Raw genomic sequence first — 22689 nt, 5'->3', positions numbered from 1 at the left:
GTAGCCGAATACACGATGTACTTACATCATCAAAGTCAGCGATGATCTCATTTAGAAGCCTGAGACATTCTAAGCCTTCTTTGTTGACATCGGATTCTGTATAAAATTCTTTGAAATCTGGAATGGAGGCGAACATGACACAGACGCAGTCGTAGGATTGATGGTATAAATCCTGCGCAGGCGAGAGGGACGAAAGGCCCTGTTACACAATGTTCTCAACGGAGGGCATTCATAAAATCAAGTGCAGAGAAGAGAGGAAAGGAAAAGGAAGGCTGATACGAAGCTGCCCTTGGAACTCGGGTTTAACTTCTCAACTCTTTGCTACCGTTGCTATATGAGGAATAGCTTCCTTGCTGCATCCGTAAAACATCAATGCTACCTAATTACTCTGCTTACAGTGCAGCCCTGTCGTCCCCATGGCAGATGCTTCCAAACCTCTTGAACCTGGAGACCTATGAGCATCCAGTCCACAATGTGACCTGCAGCTGTGCCTTCCACTCCTTACACATCTCACGCCCCAAATTTTACCCAGACACCTATCTTTGGCCCCATGGAATTTGCACCAGGGAAGGGAGCAGAAGAGGTTGAGGCACCAGCACGACATGCCCCATGTTTTCTGTGCCCTTTGCCAAGGGGCTGGGAGGCACATGGGTTTTGGAGATGCAGGACTTCGGTGCTTGGACTCCAAACATTCCTGCAGTCTTCCATGAGATGATGCTGAAGTGCCTCTATTAAATTAAAACAATCATCTAAGTAAACTTCTCTGTGGTACACAGAACCTTTGTCATTGATAGTCAGGAGAGAGATTTGCCAAAGAAGGTTATGAAATCTTGAAAGTAAGAATATGGAATGGAGAGATTTCTGCTATTTTTTTGAAGACGATTGTTTGGACAAACATGACACTGTTTCCTTTCATGTTTTAATCCAGATGTAAGAACAAGAAAAATGCCATAACCAAAGAGAATCGAAGTTATTTATCATCACAACTTTGTTTAAGCACAGGGAAAGTGGAGATGCATTTCTGATCCCACGCTTGTTCCAGTTTTACCAACAGAGTTCCCGCACTTGCGATTCTCGGCTCGCTGTAATGGAAGACACAGTTCTGCCTATGCTTCTCTGCATCTTTGCACAACTGCTGTGTGCACAGAGGTTCCCTGATGATGGAGCTCTGGCTGCGGGGCGCTGAGGCTGCAATGAATCAGTGGTTCAGGGAGAGTAAATATGGACATTCAGTTGTCCGAATCAGCCAAACGGACTGTGATTTGGGCAGCTACCGTACCACTTAGAAACAATCCCCTTCCAAGGTGGTGTGCAGCGACAGACCTGTGAACGGGGGCAGGCACATCTGGCCTGGGCGACCACGTCCCCAGCAGGGCCCTGGTGAATGCTTATTTCATATCCGTCTCTACACAGAGCACTGACACAGCTGTCAAGTGGCCATCTTTTTGTTCAGTAGATTGGTAAGAGTCGGTACACAGCCTGTTCTTTTGTTCTGGCCAGGCCAGAGAGCGGAGGCTGGCAGGAATGTCATTCTGAGTGGAACGTTGTCGTCAGCAAAGATGCAGATCTGGTATTCTGAAATGGGTTGCAAGAAGGAGCCATGGAACTGGGGGTTCTCCAAAGACCTGCTGTTTGTTTTGGGGAGTGGATGCAATTTCAAAAGCTATTGCTGCTTGTCTCCTTTGCCAAAAACCATTGCTTTAATAATGGGACATGCACGGCTGCAGTAATCTTTCTGCAGGGAATAAACTGCCTCAGCAGCATCCTGGGAGTGCCTCCCTGCTTGGCACAGCGTACAAGAGACAAAACCTGCCACAATCTACCTCTCCCATGCCTTCCTCTTGCAAACTCAAACCAGCTTTGGAGGCAAGCTGCTTGATCAATTCTCGCTTTCAGTGGAAGGCAAAACGGACCTAGAAGTACGTATAGCCCTGCTTGGCTTTCTCCTGGGACACTGACAGGGAGCCATGATGCGGACTGACCTCGTTCTTCAGGTTCCTGGCCAAGAAATGCTCGGCCACGTGAGCAGGCAGCACGTTCTCCAGAAGCAGCCGGTTCAGGTTCTCCATGGTCTCAATCTCCTCACGCTCTTTTTTGAACTTGTTCTTCCACAGGAAGTCTAACCTACAGTAATATTCATTCTGTTACAAAGAGGACACAGAAGTAAAGAACCAATAGGCATGTTGTCCTAGCAGATGGTTTTCAGAGAGAAAAATCACGCACACACAAATCAACGTCACGGGGCAGGATCGCTCGGACTCTGCTGTGGACAGCGACTGTACGGGGCTGGAAATACCATGGTGGAAAGGGGCACTTAGCTCCCGATTGCCCCAGTTTTAAAATGAGCAGGATAATTTTTCTAGACCAGGAGTCCCTGTCCCCATGTTTCAGCCTACAACTCTTATCCCTTGCTGGCTGGCTAAAGCTGGTGGGAGTTGTTAGCCAAAACATTGGGAGGCCACACCTGGGCAGCCTGGGGCAGGAGGGGAGAAGGGAAGGCTTATCTCAACCACGTTGCAGCCATTTTTGGAACAGTGGCAGGGAGGAGAAGCCTGGGAAATGTTTGTGCATGGAAGAAGCCTCGGTCAAGACGCGGGAGTGAGGGGGAACTGGAAGAGTGAAGGATGAAACCATGGCAAGAAAAAGATGGCGGCAACAGCTCTGCTCCGGGTTGTCCATCCAAGAGGGAGAAGGCCTACAGGGGAGCTCAGCTCCAAGGCCCAGAGGGCACGGGGAGACTCCCAGGTGGGTCCCACTCGGTGGAACGAGGCGCAGCGGTTAGCAACACGGTGCATGCAGCAATAAAGACCCAGAAGTGGTGTTGACAGCCGGGTTAATTTATAACGGGATTGTCCACTGGCTGAAGGAGGGAGAGCAAACTCTGAGTCAGAGCATTCCCTCTATTTGCCAGATGTCAACACAAGCTTTGCCTTGAAGCATTTGCTTACAAGGAACTGAGGCGCTGCCGTGCCCAAGAGACCTTGGTCTGGAAGGCATTTTATTTTATTTTTTTTTATTTTTCGATTTATATCCTGCCTTTTTCCTACAAAGGGCTCAAGGCAGCTTACATCATTCTCCTCCTCCATCTTATCCCCACAACAACCCTGTGAGGCAGGTTGGGCTGAGAGAGTGTGACTGGCCCAAAGTCACCCAGTTGGCTCCGTGGCAGAGCAGGGACTAGAACCCAGATCGTTTTGCATTCTCTGCAGTTGAGCCAGAAACCTTGAAAATGCATGCTAGCTTTCAGTCCTGGATTTCCTCCACAAGCCCTCTCTTCTGTCCCTTGCCCCCCGCCACGGGTAGAGGGACCAAACCAGGATTTATCTCGGAAATTGAGAATAGGACTGCATACAGTCTTTGATCCTGGTTTCTGGCTTCAAGGTGGGTGTCACAATCCTGTGGTTTTTTTTGCACTCCCCTGCGCCCTTTGAAAGCAGGGGTGAAGCCCGAGTCCTCTTCCAACTCGAGCCCTGCACTTCACGTCAGAGTTCGCTTCATGTGAATGAGAGTCATCATGCTAGAACAATACATGGTACATGGAAACGCAAAAAGTACAAAATCAGAGTCACCTAGCCAAAGCACCAGGAATTGATACCATCCTTGGCACAGAGGGAATTAAACCAAAACATGGGTTAATTAGGCCTGAATTTGCCATGGTATGTGCTGCAGTCATTCTGAATATTCAGTCCCTGATTGGGGGTTGCCACATGCATCCAAAACCAGACACCTGAGGTTTAGTGTGGATTAAACAACCCACAGGTAGTCTACAATTAGTAGCTAAATTAATTGGGGGTTGTTTAATCCACAGTTAATCCATTGTGTTCAGGTACGGATGCCGCATAGCAACCACTGTTTGTTCTAACCTGGGGCTGAAGATTCAAAAAGGCCATGGCAGCAAATCATGGGTTAATTAGGGGTTAATTATTAACTTACTATTTGCCAGTTTTGTGAGAGCATAAAAGTTGCCTATTTAGGCAACTTTTAACATCCTGCTGAATCTTAGTATTCTAATATACGCTTGTGTATCACATTGGCTATTGATTTTATGCCCATCATTTATTTATTTAACCAACTTATATTCCACATTAAATTAGTCCAAGGACTCTCTAAGCAAATTACAGATGGATAATGATGGTGGATTATATGATGGGTATAATGAGGATGAAGAATCATCATTAAGCATAAGAATGTGTCAGCACTTTAAAATAAGGGAAGTAAAACTTTTCAGGGGAAGGTCCAAAATGGATGTAAGCTGGATTTGGGACCTGCCTTCCACAAAAGGAAAGGACTTCCTGTGAGTAGAGGGCTCTGTCTTTGCCTGTAGGGATGTTTTAGGGGTCCCCTTTCCTTCCCATACCATGGTTCATCCCGTTCATAGGGTCTCCTGATTCTCTGAGGAATGTTTTCATCGGCTGAAGGCCAGAAGAAGTGGAGAAGTCTATTTCCACCAGCATGATGGATCCAGTGTAAATCTTGATCTAACCCCATACAGGTGTGCCTTGTAATCAGTGATGTCACAAACATTACATATTAACTTTAATTAAACATTAATTAGTAATGTATCATGAACCATCTTAGCAATAGCAGAACTCAATGCAATGGTGGTACCAGTGACAAGGTTGGGGACCAGGGCAGAATCGAAGGCTACAGGTTTTGACGAACGCTAACACAGTTACCATATTGAAAAATCCAGGTTGCTTAACCCAAGCCCCCAGCTAAGGATGAAAGGCGATGCAAATCTTCCCGAAATTCATTGCAGCATGAATAATTCTGTGGTAGCATGGAGAGATCTGAATAAGCCACATGCCACAAGAACCACATTGGCCCTAACCACAGGAGAGCAACATCTGGATGGATTTAACAGCCTCCCAGTCCTCGCCTAGTTCCTGCTGGCTGGGCCAGGATTCCTCACAGCTCGACAGTGCAATAATTCAGAGCAAGGCAGCAAATCTGTAATCACACCGGGGGGGCCGGCAGGCACTGTTGGTTTAAGCCAACGTATCATGGAAAGGTAGGATATTACGTGTGCTACGAAGACCAAGAGAGAAAGACAGTTCCCTCGCTCCACACTATTCAGAGCATTATTACATTCTCATTCTCCCTCCTCTTAATCAGCTTGAGGGTCTGACGGACAATAGGTTGAAGGATGGCGAATGAACGCTGTGCGTAATTAGCTTAGGAAATCCATGATGCCAAACGTGGCGAACTCAGCCGGCCTCAGGAAAGGACTGGACAAAGCTTAATGACTGTTGGTCGTGGTACCTCTTCTTAGATACCCAGCATCTGGCAGTATCCAGATGCTGGAGATACCCAACAGGAAGTCCTGCTCTCCTTGCATGGGCTCCTCATCCAGAAGTGGAATGCCTGATGCAGAACACAGCAGTAAGACACTTTGCTGAAATCCATATTTATGACGAAAATTAGCACTGTAGCCTTTCAGGGCCTCATTATCACCCAAGGCTAATTGAATGAATCCAAACAAACATTTTATTTCTCTGCTCTTTCCAGCAGAGCCCATAAAGGGAAAAAGTCCCGGTCCTCGTAATACGAAAACAGCCTTCTCACAAAATCAGTCTGGTCAAATTGCTGCAGTTAACTGGTCATTAGTAGGGAAGTGGATAGTGCAAACACAATATTGAATTTATATTTAAAGACCTCTTTTAGAATGCTTGAAAATATCTGTATTCCTATGTAAAATAACGGGAAAACGCAACACCCTGAAAATCAGTTTTAAAAAGCAGATCAATCATTTTTATAATCAGCAGTATATTCCACCTACATTAAAATTCATGAAGACAGTATTATTTTTCCTTTTTTCATGTATGTCTATCCACATGGCAGGCACACCCTTCTTGCCACCTCCATCTCTGCCGTGTGTCGCGCAATAAAAGAGAACTTGCTTAATCTGTTGATTTCATTTGGAGGGCTCCGTTTAATTGGGCAACACATTTCTTTGGACCAGAAGAAGCTATTTCTGAGTCAGACAAATCATCCCCTACTCGACGTGCAGAATATGTTCAAGATGCTGTAGAAAACTGCCCTGTTGCTTGGTTATATTGCTAGAAACAAGTCAAGCGACTTCAGGAAAAGGAAATTGCATGCAAGCAAACGCAGCTGCAAAAAAACATTGAAACAAACTTCATGGGATGGAGGTACAAAAAGAAAAAAATAAGGAAAAATGACAAAAGAAGGCTAATCATTGAACGCCTTAGAAAATATGTGGTGCTAATGTGATTTTTTTTCTTCCAGAGAATTGGGCGTCATGTCAAAACAGTTTTCTAACAAGAGAGGTGGTGTGAAGTTAATGTAAGCGTTTCTGTGTGTTTTGTGTATGCTTTGAAAGAGAGAGACAGGGAGCAGCTTCTTAAGCAAAGCTCAGAGCGAACTGTAAACGAGACAAACGTCTTCGGAAGGTGCGGTTCTTACCTGCCTGCTGAGTACCAGCAATGTGACGAAGAAGATGAAGAGAGACACTGAGCCCATTGTCTTCAAATCTTTCAGGATTCCTGGCCTGTGGGAACAAAGGAACAAGTCAAAAAGAAGGCGGCTGGACCAACGAACGTTTGCCTAACATTACAGCAAAGAACCATCTTGTACCACTGGCAAAATCAAGTCAAATCGGCGTATTCTGGGTTGACACTGATCGTGGGGTTTGTGGCTGAACATAGGAAACCCTCCGCACGAAGAGGCCAGGGTAGTCAAGAGATTTTCTGTGGAAGGAGCAGCTGGAAATGTTGTCCTTCAGCTGGGCCTCCACCAAGGGGCATCAGCCTAGGGCTAGTAAAGTCAGCCAGCACGAAAAATCCCAACTGCCTTTTCCCGTTCCTGGCAGTAAAATGGGCAATTTGCTGCTCTTTTACACCCACCAAAATCGGCTGCCCGAGGCCAACTCCTTCCCTTTGACTTGAGAGTGTGTTACATGTTCTGGGGCTCCTCCACCCAACCCTTCATGCTACAGCAGCGAGAATCTAGACAATGGTGACAGCTGCTATAAAGGGAAAGCAAGAAGAATGATACGGCCTTATGAGTCAAAAACAGCAGAAACCTCCGACTTTTATTTCTTCACGTGCCTCCTTTTATGCAGGTATCAAATAACAATCACCTTTCAGTGCTCCAAGTAAAAATACCCCATTTCTGGAAAATATATTACTTTCTTAGTGTGGAATGCCTGCTCTTACAGCTGCTGATATAAGAACAGTATTTATGACACAAGGCATTGATTTGCCAGCGCTACAGACCTAAAGAGCTCGCGATTCCTAAAGTAACGAAGACCAAAGAGTCCTGTGGCTCTCGGAAGACCAACCAATTCATTCTGGCATAGGACTGCATAGGTTGCAAGCTCTTCTTTTGGGAACTAACACCCCGAATTCATTCTGCAACCATGAACGTTCATTTTTGCCCTGAATTATTGTTTTAGCCTGTGTTGGTTGATGTTGTGATTTCTGTTATGCTCGCCCTGAGCCGACACGGACAAAATGTAATAGTCCTTTCGCGAGTCCAACTCCAAGGAGGAGCGAATCTTTTGTCATGCAGAAGGTGGAGCCTAGATTTCACCCTTGCACATCTCTAGCCTGGCCTCGTGCGGCTCTTCAGCCAAGGGCGGAGTGGCCGGCTTACCTTTTCAAAGGTGCCATCGCATAGAGGAACTTGCTGTAGTTGTCCAGCATGGAGCCATGCCTGTGCAGAAGAATGACATTGTAGATCACCAGCGCCACCAGCATGATCGCCATTTTCAGCTCATGGCTGATTCGGAGGAACACGGAGCAGGAAATCAGACCCAAGATGCAGCTGTAGATAAAGTACTAGAAAAAGAGGAAGACCGACCCTCGTGAGGTTTTGGGTTGCTTGTTTTCTTATTCAAAAAATGTCTGTTCCATCTACATTTCCATAGAAAATCTCTAGGTGTAAAAGCCATAGAAGAAGCAACAGTACTTGATTAAAATATAATTAAATCAGATATATGTTGAAATGGACAATTAAAACACTAGTTAAATAAAAACGTTTTGGTCTGGAGCGGGAAAGGATAAAGAGGTGGTGCCAGATGAACCTCTCTGGGAGCATATTTATTTATTTCATTTCTTAATTAAAAGCTTTTCTTTCCCATCACCTACAAACGTCTTGGGAGGGCTTACAATAAATAAATTCCCCGGCTGAGGTGTCACCATTGAGTAGGTCCTTCTCCTTTAATGGCCCTCCTCGCCTCCTTCAAGGATGGCTCCCAGAGAAGGACCTCTGGAGAAGATCTCAAGGACTGGGCAGACGTCCCGTTAGCCATCCAGGCCTTACATTGCTTAGGGCTTTATATGTTATTGTCAACACCTTAAATCAGACCAGCAAGTCAATTGGTAGCCAGTGCAGAAGGTACAGAACTGGTATTATATGGCCACGTCTGCCAGCCCCTTTCAATAGCCTGGCTGCTCTATTTTGCACCAACTGAAGCATCCGAATTGTTTCAGATCCAGGCTAGTGACTCAGACTGAATTCTCACCGTGATGCTAAATTTGTGTCTGGGCTGCACCACTAGGCAGGAGCGAATATCCCAGCTACATATAAAAATACGTATCTGAGTGAAGTTCCTGCCCTGCCTTCTCCCTGACCAATTTTCTATATATAGGGATTTCCCATCCTCAGCATGGTATGTACCATTAAAACTGATGCCATCCCGCACTCCCACAATGGAAGCTGCTCTTCTGTGGTTTCGTACCACATCATGGTGGTAACAGTGAAAAGATGGGAACTGTGATCCGATTGTAAAACTGCTTCCCAAATAATTGTGGCATTCCTGTTCCCAGCCGGGAGACATCTGAGAGAGACGGACCTAGAAGACCCCTTTGTTCTGGCCTTTGAAGCGCGTCCACCTGCAGTGTCCCAGAGCTGGGCTCACGGAGACACAGCACCGCAATTCTCTTAGCAAATACACAAATATCAACTGCTTCTTGCCTCGCACTTGCTGCTGTTGCTGAGCTCACATTGATGCTCCCAGTGGCTGGGCAAGAGTGGGATGGAAAAAGATTTTTCTCAGCAACAATAGGTAAATTCTTGCTGAGATTCGAAGCCCTATTTTGGAATAATCAAAATGGATGGGGCCAACACGGCCATTGGGTCCAACCACCTGCTCAATGCAGGGCTCCAAGCTGAAGTCTCCTCAGGTTCTCCTTGGGGGAAACGTCCTCTGCATGGGCTGGTAAGCAGGTTGTCAGAGTAGCTCTGTGAGTGGAAACGTTCGTACCCCCAATGCCAGTGTGTGGGCAGTGGCAGGAAAATGGTCACAAGTGCGTGCAAATAGAGGAGCACCCACTGGCACTTCTGAAAGCCGGAAACAAATACGGTCCAAACTTACTGGCAGGAAGAAATGGTTGCTTTGAATATACCAGAGCGTCTGCTCACTGGAATCAAGCGAACTTGCATTGGATGAATTAAGGATAGGGAGAAACTCAATCACCTCGTCATCATCGTCCAAGAAAAACTAGAACAAACAAAGAGGAAACCTCTTAGGGTCTCCACCAAGCACACAGAGTACTGAGAAGAAATCCAGCACCCCGAAGCATGCAAACAGATGCGTTCTTTGAAGCGTGAGTGGAGCGGCACTCGCTTTGATATTCGCTCATTTTCCCACTGTGAACGGCAGAAAGCTATTTGGCTGACCGCCGCACACACACACCCAACACACTGCTCCATTATACACACTGCTCTGCTGAGGAGCCATCCATTATTTTAATAGGCGGAAGGAAATAATGAAGTTTACGTGCTTTATGCTGTCCTGAGTGCTACCCGAGAATTGGAGTAAAACCATCCGGAAGCAAGCTAAAAATAAAGAGTGGAAGTCCTTCTTCTGGAAGGAGTCAAGCGTCGCTGACATCCAGATCATGACTGCATGCATTCATGCTGTACCAGTGGTCTGGGGGGACCTCCCCTCCCCTCCCCTTCCCATCCCTTGATCTGGCTGCTCAAGGTACTTTTCTCCCAGTCCCGGGTTGGATTTGGCCCACAGACATGAGGTTCTGCCATTTCAGGAGGCATTCAACAAATCAATACGATGAGGTGAATAGATGAAAAATGGAAAGGGAGTCAAGTAGAGGAAGGAGAATGAGTTCTTGGGGAAGATCTCATCTGGGCTCAAGCATGGGGAAGACCTTGCATCCGACGTAAGTGAAGGAGCCTGGAGGATGCTCAGAATGTAGGAATGTAACCAAAGATCATGGGTGTAGAGCAGCAGTGGGGCATTTGACCTCATGATTGCCTCATATGTGCCAGTGGAAATAATCTGCAACTGTACTGCTATGCTATTTCATCAACTGGACATGCCCTTTCTTGAAAAGCATCCAGAAAAGAGTAGATTTGCTTCTTGCTTCCACATTGGCCTATCAAGGAAGAATGAAAGCATCATCCAACCCTAACGTGCCTTTCCTTCTGATTCCCCGTTTTTCACTTCTGCAGAAGCACATGTGAGCTACACTGGGATTTATTTTCCTATGAGCTTCTCCAGTCTTCTCAGATTTCTAATTACGCTTCCTGTCACACAGCTGAATTCATACCGGCTAGATTTTACACTTCCTGTATCCAGAACTACTAATTACTGAAAACGCAGCAGCTTGGGCCATTGGCAAGCTCTGTCAAAGTGAGTATTATGTACGTTCAGTTATTGCTATGACCATGCACGATCGTCTCCCAGTTGTCCACACCTCCAGAAGAAAAAGGAATCGGGCTGAATCTGGCCCAAACAGCCTCATCCTCTGTCCCAAGTGCCAGTTGATGTTTCTAAAACTGGAGTACAGAGCAAAGGAATCAGGCTCTATGTACTAGTCACAGATGACGTGATGCCTGCAAGCAGCAAAGAGAGCAGCCAAGCAGAATAGGTAACAGACATGGACACTGACAAGACAAGCCTTGGATAAGCTAATTGGCAGCCTGTTCCTTGGATAAGCTAATTGGCAGCTTATCCAGCCTGTGGATAAGCTAATTGGCAGGCTGTCCACTGAAAAGCACCAGTAAAGGGGGAAAGTGGAAGAGGAGGTCCACCGAAATGCAGAAGAGAGAGTCACTTCTTTAGCAATACAACCCTTTCAGTTTCCACCATGTTATCGTCCATACTTGAACAAATGGATCCAGTTCCATCTTTGTTCTGTCACTCTAATATAGCACATTAATTTTGCGATTGGCCCTTGGGAGTCTTGCTTCTCTCCAACACTGACAGTGCAATTCTCAGAGCAAAACTCAATGCATTTCATGGAAATTATGTACAGGTTCTGCAATCCAATATGTACTTCACATATGTACTTCACTATGTAAGTCCCAACAAAACCGTAGGACTTCTCAGTGGGTATGCACAAGACCTGGTTGATTCTAGTTTCTTGGATTTGTCAGTGTTGTGTCTTTTCTCAGAAAGGAAAAGAAATATGCTAAATTCAAAAACAACCAAACCAAGGTTGCTTTTTTTTAGTGCATGTTGTTCTCAGTCTCATTGTAAACTATTATTTTCCATGAATTAAATCTTAATATACATTTCTTATAGATTTGTTTACTTATTTATTAAATTTGCAGTGAAAACAACACTCAAGGCACCCAGCAATAGCATATAGTACAAGACAGCATTTTAATTTAATTTCAGTCTTATGTAAGTCCCTGAACCCTGAGTCTTGAAGACATCCAATGCAGAACAGAAGGCGTGACGGATGCAGTCTTTGACTCTGCTCCTTGTGCGCTTCATTTTTTCTCGAAACTTGCATTCAGCCATCTAGGAACCATGCTTTGAAAGTTGAGAGAAGGAGACTGTGGCACGATCAAGATATTACGCATTCTGGCCACTTCTTTCTCCTATCCACACCCAAAGCACCCACTTCAACCTGGTTTGAGGTCAGTCTCCCAACCTTGGGAAGCAGCCCTGGAACTTCTTTTCACACTAGCTCTGATTCCCAGCGGTCTCTGACTTTGGAACTTGGGAATCTGAACTACCTGATGGGCTCCAAGACAATTTCTGGTGTCCATAACATGACTCTCTCCACCATACTTTCTATTCAGCTTATTTCTTTTTAGGATCTACAATTAAAAAGAAGTTATTGCCACCAGAATGATAGCAATCCACTTTTCCTTCACTGTACATAATGCTGCTGCTGAATTCTTAAATTAACCTACAATCCTTGCAATGCACCTGAATGTCTCGATCGATGTGATATTTTAACCCTAAACTGACAACTTTCTCTTTCATCAGACCGACTGGCCTTTAGCTTTATTTCTTGAGCAGTTTAAATACTCCTGAACATTCCATTCCATCAGTTCTCAGAGCCTGGATTGCCAAATGTGCCGTACAAGCAAGGTTGCCATAAAACTTTCTCCTGGGGATCGCAGAGTCAAAGGTATTGTTATAGGGCTTATTAAAGGGTTTCTGTACTGCGATTCCTCTGAACCAGTACAAGTCCACTCGTTTATCACTGAAACTGTTTAAAGGAGCAGATCATATAAACATGGAGAAATGAAAGAATAGTAACAGAAGAAACAAAATCACATTCAACTTACCATATTGAATACGGCCATGGTTAAAATGATGGACGTTGTGATCAAAGTGAGCATGATCCGTGGCCACGGGCGGTTTGCGATGACACTAGAGGACTTCAAAATCCACACGAGCGAAGTTGAGACTTTATTATTGCATTGCTATGTTATGGAGGACATGAAAAGGCACATTGTGGGTATTTCTGCTTCTCTTGCCTCTGCTCTAAACCAAGAACACTCATAATTCTGCAGTGCCAGGATATCCAGGCACTGCAAAAACAAAACCGAGAACGCGCGAGCCAAACTCATCAGACCTACCCCACGGATTCATTATTCATCTCAGCAGAATGACGATTTGCGATGAATTACAGCGCTTTCAATATCGTGGCTGTAAGACGGGAAATAACTAACTACCCACATGAAATAGCTCAGCACTAGGAAAGGACTGGAGTTTCTCTTCTCCCAGCCAGGCATGCTCACTTATTTTATCCCCGGCCTTATCATGGAGCAGTTAATCCCAAAGAAAATGAACCATATGGATCCTTGGACTGCCGACTCTTATGGAGGTACAGAGGTCTACCTAGATTTTTATTTCGTGGTTTGGCACATGAGAAGATGCCCAGAGTAGCTGGGAAAAACAGCATTAACTGAACATTCAGCAGTGTTAAAAAACTAAAACACATAAAGTATTACTAAACCACGGTGAACACTGGAAATTAATAACAGAATAAAAAGGAAGGACTACAAAGACAACGACTGCAACAGACCTCTCCTTCCACAGAAGTAAACAGTAAAATAAATGCAGTGAGCAGATCCAAACAGACTGTGACCCATTAATCCATTCGTTCTACAGTTTCGTTCTCAGTTTCCAGATAATTTTACCGTGAGCCATTCCCAAATCATGCCTCTGCCTCCGTTTCCAAGTTCCTTTTGCTGTTAATTTAAAGAGACACAGACAAGGGGATGCATTTCACGTGGTGCTATTTTCAGGGAGAAGCTTGCTGTCATGGAGGAAGACGCAGCTGCTTAATTTCAGCCCTGGTTGTGTTGACTATGGATAAAAAGAGGCCAAGGAGATAATTTGGGGGCTCTCTTAGTCAGAGCTAAGCCCTGACGAGCACATGCCACAGATTCGGTTTATTCTGGGCACGGTACAGCCAGAGTGAAGCACTTTCAGGCATAATCCTGCGCATATCTATTCAAAAGCAAGCCTCGTTGCAAAATGCGACCTATTCTCCAGTGAATGGATGTAGAATTCCAGCCTCAAGTTCTATTGATTTCAATCAGGAGCTATAATTTACTGGCAGAGAGCGCGTTTTGCATGCAGATAGCAGAACGTTGTGATGGGAGGAGGAGCTTCTATGCCAAGGGTCCAAAAATCTATATTCAATCTCCAATGGAGTGTTTCTGGTGGTGGAGCTAGGAAGGATTCATGTCTGCGACCTTGGAAAATGCCTGGCTGTGCGACTAAGCCTCTCTAAATGAAGACGGCGCTCTGTTTAATGAGGAAGTTCAGCTTGCTGCGTCAGTACTTCCCATGGACATCAATGGACACCAAAAACTCAGCGTTGGCTGGAGAGGGCAGTGGTAAAAATACCAGTAGCCGAGTGCAGGCCACCTGAACAGGTACCTCCTCTGTTCTGTACCTGCCTGCCCTTTAAGGCCTTCACCTGTGGCCCTCCTCAGGGTTCCCACACCTAAGGACGTGAGGCAGGTGGCTTCCCCAAGGGGCTGCTTTGGCGGTTGTTGCCCGGAAGGGGATTCTTTCCCCAAAGGAAAGAATCCGAACACTTCAATTGGTGCAAAATAGAGCTGCCAGGTTGCTGACGGGGACGGGGCGTTATGCTCACATGACTCCAGTCCTCCATCAGCTTCACTGGCTTCCCATTGAAGCCCGGGCCCAATTCAAGGTGTTGATTATGACCTACAAAGCCCTAAACGGCTTGGGTCCTGGCTACCTGAACGAGCGCTTACGTCCGTATATGCCCGACCACCCTTTGAGATCTGCGGGAGAGTCCCTTCTCCGGGAACCCTCCATGAAAGAAATTAGGAGAGTAAGTACCCGGAGGAGGGCTTTCTCTGCGGTGGCGCCCAACCTATGGAATTCACTCCCCAAAGAGGTCCGCCTGGCACCGTCGTTACTGGTTTTTCGGCGCCAGGTAAAGACCTTTTTATTTAAACATCATTTCAATTGTTAAAACATATGATCTGGCCAGGGCAACTTCTTCTTCCTTCTCTTTCTCCTCCTATATTTTTATTTTATACTGATAATTTTAATTTTATTTTTGTAAATCAATGTATTTTTTGTATTTTTATATTTAATGGTAATTTATTATGTACTATTGTATTTCAATGTATTTTATCATGTTGTAAGCCGCCCCGAGGTTTCGGCAAGGGGCGGCATAGAAATGTTATAATAATAATAATAATAATAATAATAATAATAATAATAATAATAAAAAGGGGCTCGCCACACAGCTACACGGGGGCCTTTTAGGAGGAGGCAAAGGGGCTTCAAAAGCCCCCCAACCCTCCATGTATTTGCAGTGCGCTTCATCTTTTGCTTTCCCAATTCCCCCTGCCCCACTTTGATGGTTTATATCCTTTTGCTGGCTTTTGTGCTCAGCACATCGGTCTGACGCTGGACATGATAGGTTTCACAGCCATTGCAGAGGTAGTCTTCTGAATATATTTTGATGCCGATTTATTTTATTTTGTATTTTGAGCGTACATTTTGTAAATCACCCAGAGAACTTGGTTCGTGGGCAATACAGAATGCTTTCCAAAAATAAAAATATTGGCAAATCTAATGATTGAACAGAATGGCTAGTTCTCCTCCAAAAGAACATTTGATGCATATTTAAGGTGCAGGGACATCTGGACAAGGCTTTTGTGGTAAATGGTCCTGCCTTGTTCATTGCATCGTGCTCAAAGCATCACCTGCTTCCCATGAAACTCTCTCATGGTTCCCCACGACTTCTTCTATCACTCTTATCAGTACAGACAGTGTGTCAAGGACGAACAGATGACCCAACTGCCAGTCGCTTATCCTACTGGAAGCACTGCCCGCTTGTAATAACAACCGGGAGAAAAGCCTCTGCAGTGACAGCCTTTGATTACTGAAAGTCTCCTCACTCAGAAGCTGGAATATAAATAATTAGAATCCTACTTCTTATTTTTGGCATGCCTTTGTAATTACACGTGTGAAAGAAAACCTTGCATATTTTGTGAAACGTTTAAAAACATGGGGATTAAACCTTTGTCTTCGCCACGATCTCTGTTTTCACAGCATACCCTAAATATCCACTATCATCCCTTTCTTACAAGAAAATTTTTCTTACTGTCTGGAAAACCTTGGCTAAAAAGGTTTCAGTCCAAGGTGTCTATTTATCACGCTCAATGAACGCAGTTGCAGAATCAGATAAGGCTTTGAATTAAGGAGAGAAAAAAAGAATGATCACTTTCCTCAGAAATAATGCGTTATTCTTTTGGGATTCCTTCCTTTCTTTTTAAAATGTGGCCTACAGCATCAAGAGGACTATAAGCAGCTCTGTCTTGAAAACAATGTTTTCCAGCTCAAGATTTGGTTGATTTCCACTTTGGAAAGTCAATTTAGGCCATATACTTTTTTGGGGGGTTGGGGGAGGTAGTTTACATCAAAACCAAGCCATCTAAGAAAATTGTACAGCCAGCAAGACAGGTCTGTTTAATCAAAAATGGCCCATCTTTGGGTAAAAACAAAATGGTAACAATGACAAAGCTGTGTGATGCGAATTTTGGAAAGCACAGTAAATTTGCTGAGTGATTGCAAATAACAGTAAACAGACTTTCAGGAAGAAGGTGTGCAGCTATCTCTTTTTCTTTTTCTTTTTTTTTTCTTTTTTTGCCCAGGCAACTAACAATGGTTTTATCAACTTTCTTTTGCAAGGAAGGAACCATGTGCTAGAATTTTGACCTCACTTGGATGCAGAAGGAATAACCGACGTGCTCTTGATACATACCAAAAGCTGCCCAGCGAAACAGATGAACAGAATGAAGGAAAGGACAAGGAAGGCAACTCCAAAGGAGATTCCAAGGATGGACTTTCTGCAAAACAGTAAGAAAAGGGCCTGCTAGATACGAGCCAATCTGCAGACACGGACAGCTGAGCTAAATAGGGTGGAGGCAGCCATGCTTGTTTAATACTGGCTTTGCTCCACTTGCATTTGAACATCCCAGGAGCGTGCCGTATGGGGCCGACTCATCCCCTCTGTCTCCTTGCTTGGCCACCTCACTTGCCCCACTGCCCTGCTAGGTTGGTGTCAGAGCTTGGCCGGGGGGGAGGAAGGGGGAGAGTTTAGGGAAGTCTTTGCAGAGAGGTGAGCTGGGAAGGGCCAAGTTTTCCCCGGACTGTTTTTGACACGTAAATGGGAAGACATTGGTTAACAAACCTGGCTGCCACCGACACGCCTAGTCTGCTGTACAGCCAAACTAGGGCCTGCGAGAGGCAGAACCTTCTTGAAAATCAAGTATATACTGTATGTTATATTTAGCAGGAGATGGTTCTATCCTCCCATTCAGTGCATGGGTGACTGAGGAAAAATAAGCCAAAAAAGACCGTCCGGTTTTGTATAAACACGTAATGATTCCCGTTTTGGGTATAGCTGCAGGATTATGATTAAGTAATAATCCTCAATGGATAATAATTTTATTCAAAACTATATTCCTTCCTTCAGACCTAGAAGTATTTTAGGTGCTTTATAAAAGATGACTCAAAGTTCCCCACGATCCAAGAGCATGATTCAAACCCTTTTAAATCGGATTGATTTCACTAAATGAGATCTTAAAAATGGTAAATAACTCTTCCTCTGAAATTAACAGAACATAAAAGCAGTCCGTGTTGGCTGGTTAGTGCCACCAAAAATAAAGAATAAAAGGAACAGAAATTTGAAAATAACATGCTCAATACAGTCGAAGCTAATTTTCTTAACCACTTCTTAATTATAGAAGCATGCCTGAAATATCCTTTCTGGGCAAAAGCGCTCTATTTTAATTGAGAGTTTGCTATAGCTAAGTGCAAAGACAACCATCACTAATGTAATTTGATGTTCCATTTGATTCAGGACATTATGGAATAAAACGGCCTAGCAAGAAGAGACAGGCAAATAGGTAAGCATCACCAAGTTGACAGTCCAGTCTCCGTGTGTGTGTGTGTGTGTGTCAGGGTGTTCCACAAATGCAATTGCAAGAGTTTGTGCTCTCTCAGCAGTTTCTTTCTTTCCTGTGCGCAGCATCCATTTGCTGGCTTTTTGTCCAAGACGATCAAGAAAACAAAACAGCCACCAGTGCAATAAAAATCTCTAGCTGGTGAGATCACACAAAGTACATCAGCCACATGGGGGTCTGTTGAACATGTTGTCGTGCTACTGGAAGAAGTTCCACAAACACCCCTGGAAGGGGACCATTTCTCTCCCTCACTCCATAGTCCCTCACAGAAACAAGGGGCAGTAGGGACCAGTCAGGACATGGGCTCGAGCCCCCTGCTTGAGTGGGACTCCCAGTTCAAGCCTCCATAACAGAGGGCTGCCCAGACGCATCTTGAATGCCTCCAGTGTGGGAGAACCCGCCACCTCTCCAGGCAACTGCTTCTGTTGTCGTATTGTGATAACAGTCACGAGCTTTTTCTGGATGTTTAACCGGAACCTGATTCCTGTAACTGAAGCCTGTTCTTTTATGTCCGGCGCTCTGGAATGACCCAGACTTGATCTTGATCCCGTTCCTCTTCTGTGTGGCAGCTTTCTAAATATTTGAAAAGGACTATCATATATTCCCACACCCTTCTCAGGGCTAAGCATGCCCCATTCTTTCAGTCACTCCTCACAGGGCTCTGACCCTCTTCCATGTCTGCATCTCTCTTAAACTGTGGTGCCCAGATTTAGATACAGTGCTCTCAAAGCCCGCCCAGGAGACTTGGAAGCCCCCTGGGGATGATTTATGGGGGGTACGGAGGGCTGCAGCACAGAGGAGAGCCAAGCCCTTCTACCGCAACGCTGAATTTAATCCACCGGTGTAGCTCAACCAAGCCAAGGCTGATCCTGGGCTAGGCCAAGCTCCAGCTTGTGTGAGGCACTGGAGATTCTCAACTAAACTTTAACAGTGTGTGTCTGATGATTGTACCATTCACAATGAAGGGCAACGTCCTAACAATAATCATTGATCAACAGATCTTAAAATGGGAGAAGGGCTGGCTTCAGGCTGATGTTTTAGATTTACGCAGTCAGTAAATGAATCAGATAGTGAAGATCTGTTAATATTGAAGGCATGAGCCCACTGGGTCCAAATCAGATCAACATCCAGTGGACTCGGCATGGCTGGAGTCTGGCTAGGCACACGTGGAAGCCCTGAGAATCAGATCTTGCCCCGTATTCCATGCACTGGGTTCTCCCATTCATGTTTGCAGCAAAGATACTTGCTACCATGTCCAAACTGGGCTTTATACAGGTACGCAATGAGAGCACTGCCTGGATGAATGAGCCTTCGGAAGCCCAGTCTTGGAAGTTCTAAGCCTAAACGTGATTATGCAGCGGATAAGAGGAAACACTGCATACCTTCTCAAGAGCATCCTTTTTTATATACTTATGGAGTCAGTGAGGAGCAACTGCGCAAGGGGTCACAAAATGTGGAACTGGCCCGTCTTCCAGCAGCCTCTGCAGGACTTCCATCAGCAAGAAGCCACTCGGTGGTCCACCACAGTGGCGCAACACACTTGCCGAGATGGGATTCACCAAATGCTGAGAGCCAGTGTGGCGTCGTGGTTAAGAGTGTAGGACTTGGACTCAGGCGATCCAGGTTCGAGTCCCCACTTGGCCATGGAGCCAACTGGGTGACTCTGGGCCAGTCACAGACTCTCAGCCCAACCTACCTCACAGGGTGGTTGTTGTGGGGAGAAGATGGAGGAGGAGAATGATGTAAGCGGCCTTGAGCCCTTTGTAGGAAAAAGGCAGGATATAAATCGGAATGAAAAAAGCAAGGGCAAGTTATTCACAGTTGGAATCCCGTGGAGAGCCAATTTTCATCTTCAAGTGCTTTAGCGTGAGTTTCATAATTTCACTGTCTGTTCTTTTCCCATTTTTTGGTACATTCATGAAGCTCTCAAAAGATTTCAATCAGTGCAGAGGCTTGGAGTGCACAAGAGATTCATTGTTAGAATATCTTTTGAATATAAACATTCATGGCAGTCCTCCTTTTCTTCTACCAGGTGCAGCAGAAAGAAAGCCGTTATAAAAATGAATGGCTTTGGGGGCTTTTTTGTCATTTGCTTTCAGACAATCAAGGGCACAAGTGTTGATTCCCACCCCCCCCCTCAAAATTCAAGAGGGCTGAACGTGCTTTCCAGTGCTTTCCTACACAGCATCCTAAAAATTTCTTGTTGGTGAATGCACGGAATTCAACTGCAACGCCAGCTGTTAAATAGGCTTGCTTGTTTTAACTTTTGGAAAATTTTGGCGTAACTTTTGTATCCAAAATGAACAGAGGGTCTGCTGTTTGGCATCACATTGCCTGAAAGCACCATCTGGAGAAGGATCCTGAGTTCCCCTGAAACAACTTCTTTTTCAAAACATGTCAATGTTTTGGCTGTTCTGGATTCTGGATGGCTGTTTTAGGGCTCCAAAATGGCGTTCGTGATGGTCGCTTGACCTTACGGGGACACAATCAACCCACCCACAGGGAACCCCAGATTTGTGTCCCCACTCTTTGAGGAAAGCTTGCATATAATCCCAGGTTTCCATGAGGAAATCAAAGCAGCAGGGGCATTTGAGCCACATGGACACGGAGAGGATAAATTGTACTTTACAATCCATTAATAAATGTGGTATACCACATTCAGGTTCGACCAATCATCTGGGTGAAGGATTAATTTAAGATGGAAGAACTCCAAAGAGGAGCAAGGAGAATGTAATGGAACAACACTACAAATATTGCACAGTGTGTTATTTTAAATAGCTTTCGCCGGCCCTTCAGCCCCAGAGGCTCTCAGTTAGGTTTCAGGACAATCCCTGCCCAGTCTAAAAGACAGAAGGATAAAGAAATAGGCAGAGAAGAGGAACCCATTCTTAAATTGAGACCCTAGTTCATATTCGACCAGCTGGAAAGTGCTCAGGTCAGACAGAATTTGATGGCTCCAGTCTTCTTGCAGGGCAGCTGGAATGGCTGGCTACCTTAGGGCTGGATCCAGTCCTTGCACAAGGGGACTTCTGCTTGGGCCACAGGATGTCCCTGTCTCACCCCTCCTGCACATACCCCAAATCTGCTTCAGAAGGCCCCCATCTCTCCAGAGCATTTGCACTGGGGTAGGGCTGGAAAGCGATTCAGAGGAGATTTGTGCCTGGACACTGGCTGATGGGGCAAGTGAGGCGTGGCAGGAAATAGCATCTGGCCAGGACACTGAGTAGAATTTGAGGGAAAGGGCTCAGCATCCTCACCAGCATAATGAGCATAATGTCCTGAGCATAATGTTCATAATGTTCATAAAGGTCCTGAGCATAATGTTCGAGGCATGAGGACCACCCAGCAGATGTCGTGTGTGACCAATGCTCGGGACCTTCACCTGGAACATATCAGGCCAAGGTGAGTTGCACTTGTGTTGTTGTTGTCATGTGTGGTGTGGTAGTTAAGCGTGCAGGGACGGGACTCAGGCTATTTGCGTTCTAGTCCCTGCTTGGCCATGGAGCCAACTAGGTGACTTTGGGCCAGTCACTCACACTCGGCCCAAACAACTGTACAGGGTTGTTGTTGTTGTGGGGGAGAAAGATGTGAGCCACTTTGAGTGCTTTGTAAGAAAAAGATCAGGGTATAAAGCTAATAAATAAATAAATGTGCCATTGACTTGTCTCTGACTTTTGCTGACCCCATGAAGGAAAGCCTTCCAAAATATTCTGCATGCTGATCAATTTATTCCTTCCTTCCTTCCTTTCTCGAGAACAAGGTGAAAGAACATCAGTAGGAAGGGGGAAGAATGAAATAAACAGTCTTAGAAGGCCAAATACAAGAGGGAGGCAGGCAGGCAGGCAGTGCATGAAAAGCTGGTCCAGTATTACAACTGAGATTCAAGACAGGTTCTCCCTGGATCTGAAAAGGGTGGTACCAACAGTGGCATGAACGTGTTTCAACCCAGAGGGCCCCACATTTCTCACTTACTTACTTGGGAAGTACTAGGATCTGCACAAGAAAAATGCAGAAGAATATGAGGCAAGCGCACGTCACGTAGTACTTGAACGCAGGCAGTGTTGTTGCTCTGTACTGAAGGAAAAATCAGAAAGAGATGAGGAATGATTTAAAATAGTTGCAGACGATTGCCAAAAGCAACACAATAGCAAACACGGCTTGGATGTCAAACAGGCAAATGCCTGCCGATGCCATTATGGCCAGAAGGCTTTAAAGGACAGGTTGGAATGACAGGCCTCAAGGGCTAATGGTTGCCAAGTGAAATCTTTCCGAAGTAATCTCTCCATGCCCTGCTGTTGAGTTTCCTGGAGGTGCCAGTCTGGCTTCTGCTGGCTGCAGAACACTGGCCAAGGTGGGCCCCGATCCACTTAGCTTCTCATGATGCACTTGCTCAAATGGGCCTCCTTCAAGGCTCCCACATGCTCCAGGAAGCCCACCAGCAAGAAAACAAGCAACATCTCACCTTGCCATTATTCGCTTAGTCTCTCTTGACAATCTCCATAATGCTTTACAACAGCCACGAACAAACTTCCAGTGTTTGGGAATCTACCTGGTTTTTAACTAGAACCTCAGGATCCACCTAAGGGTGGTGGAGGGGAGGCAGGCACCGAGTAGAACATGGTGGAGACCAAGAATTGGTTTCGACATCAGAACTGAGCTCACGCTCCTTTACAAAAACAATCCAGCCCTTGTTTCTCTCTCCCATCCAGATGTCTTAATCTCAGCAGCCTCGTTTTCTTGGGACTGTTATTAAACTGCTGGGAGTTTATTGCCAATCACCCAGAAAGGCTTCAGTGGATGCCGGTCTACTTTCTGCACACGCCTGGTGTACAGAAACTCTTCTTTCATAAAGAATGCCTTCTTACTACGTACATATTTCTGTAACTCAGCATAACTCATCCGGAAGCTTTGGTTGCACAAGGTCTATTGATAGGCATAGCAATTAGACAAAGACAGAGTCACAAATGCATAGGCAATGCTCAGGCCTACCAGGAT

The 22689-nt window shown here is 45.4% G+C and overlaps 1 protein-coding gene across 3 annotated transcripts in view; it reads right to left on the bottom strand.

Moving 5' to 3' along the window:
- Positions 1 to 22689, bottom strand: part of ADCY2 (adenylate cyclase 2) — a 67892-nt gene that overhangs the window by 9329 nt on the left and 35874 nt on the right. For 2 of the 3 annotated variants that reach the window (XM_044442848.1, XM_044442850.1), the window contains exons 12-19: positions 21671 to 21768; positions 16491 to 16575; positions 12514 to 12651; positions 9341 to 9466; positions 7618 to 7802; positions 6427 to 6511; positions 1983 to 2141; positions 26 to 172 (exon numbers count right to left, since the gene is read on the bottom strand). In XM_044442848.1, coding sequence (XP_044298783.1) covers positions 26 to 172; positions 1983 to 2141; positions 6427 to 6511; positions 7618 to 7802; positions 9341 to 9466; positions 12514 to 12651; positions 16491 to 16575; positions 21671 to 21768 — 1023 coding nt within the window. The remainder of the gene's footprint in view (positions 1 to 25; positions 173 to 1982; positions 2142 to 6426; positions 6512 to 7617; positions 7803 to 9340; positions 9467 to 12513; positions 12652 to 16490; positions 16576 to 21670; positions 21769 to 22689) is intronic. The other variant, XM_044442849.1, reaches the window with a different exon arrangement.

This window comes from Varanus komodoensis, unplaced genomic scaffold (assembly GCF_004798865.1).
Source record: "Varanus komodoensis strain SLA01 unplaced genomic scaffold, ASM479886v1 scaffold40, whole genome shotgun sequence".
Taxonomy (NCBI): domain Eukaryota; kingdom Metazoa; phylum Chordata; class Lepidosauria; order Squamata; family Varanidae; genus Varanus; species Varanus komodoensis.
Note: the sequence above shows the minus strand (reverse complement) of the source record. Positions and strands in the feature narration are given on the sequence as shown.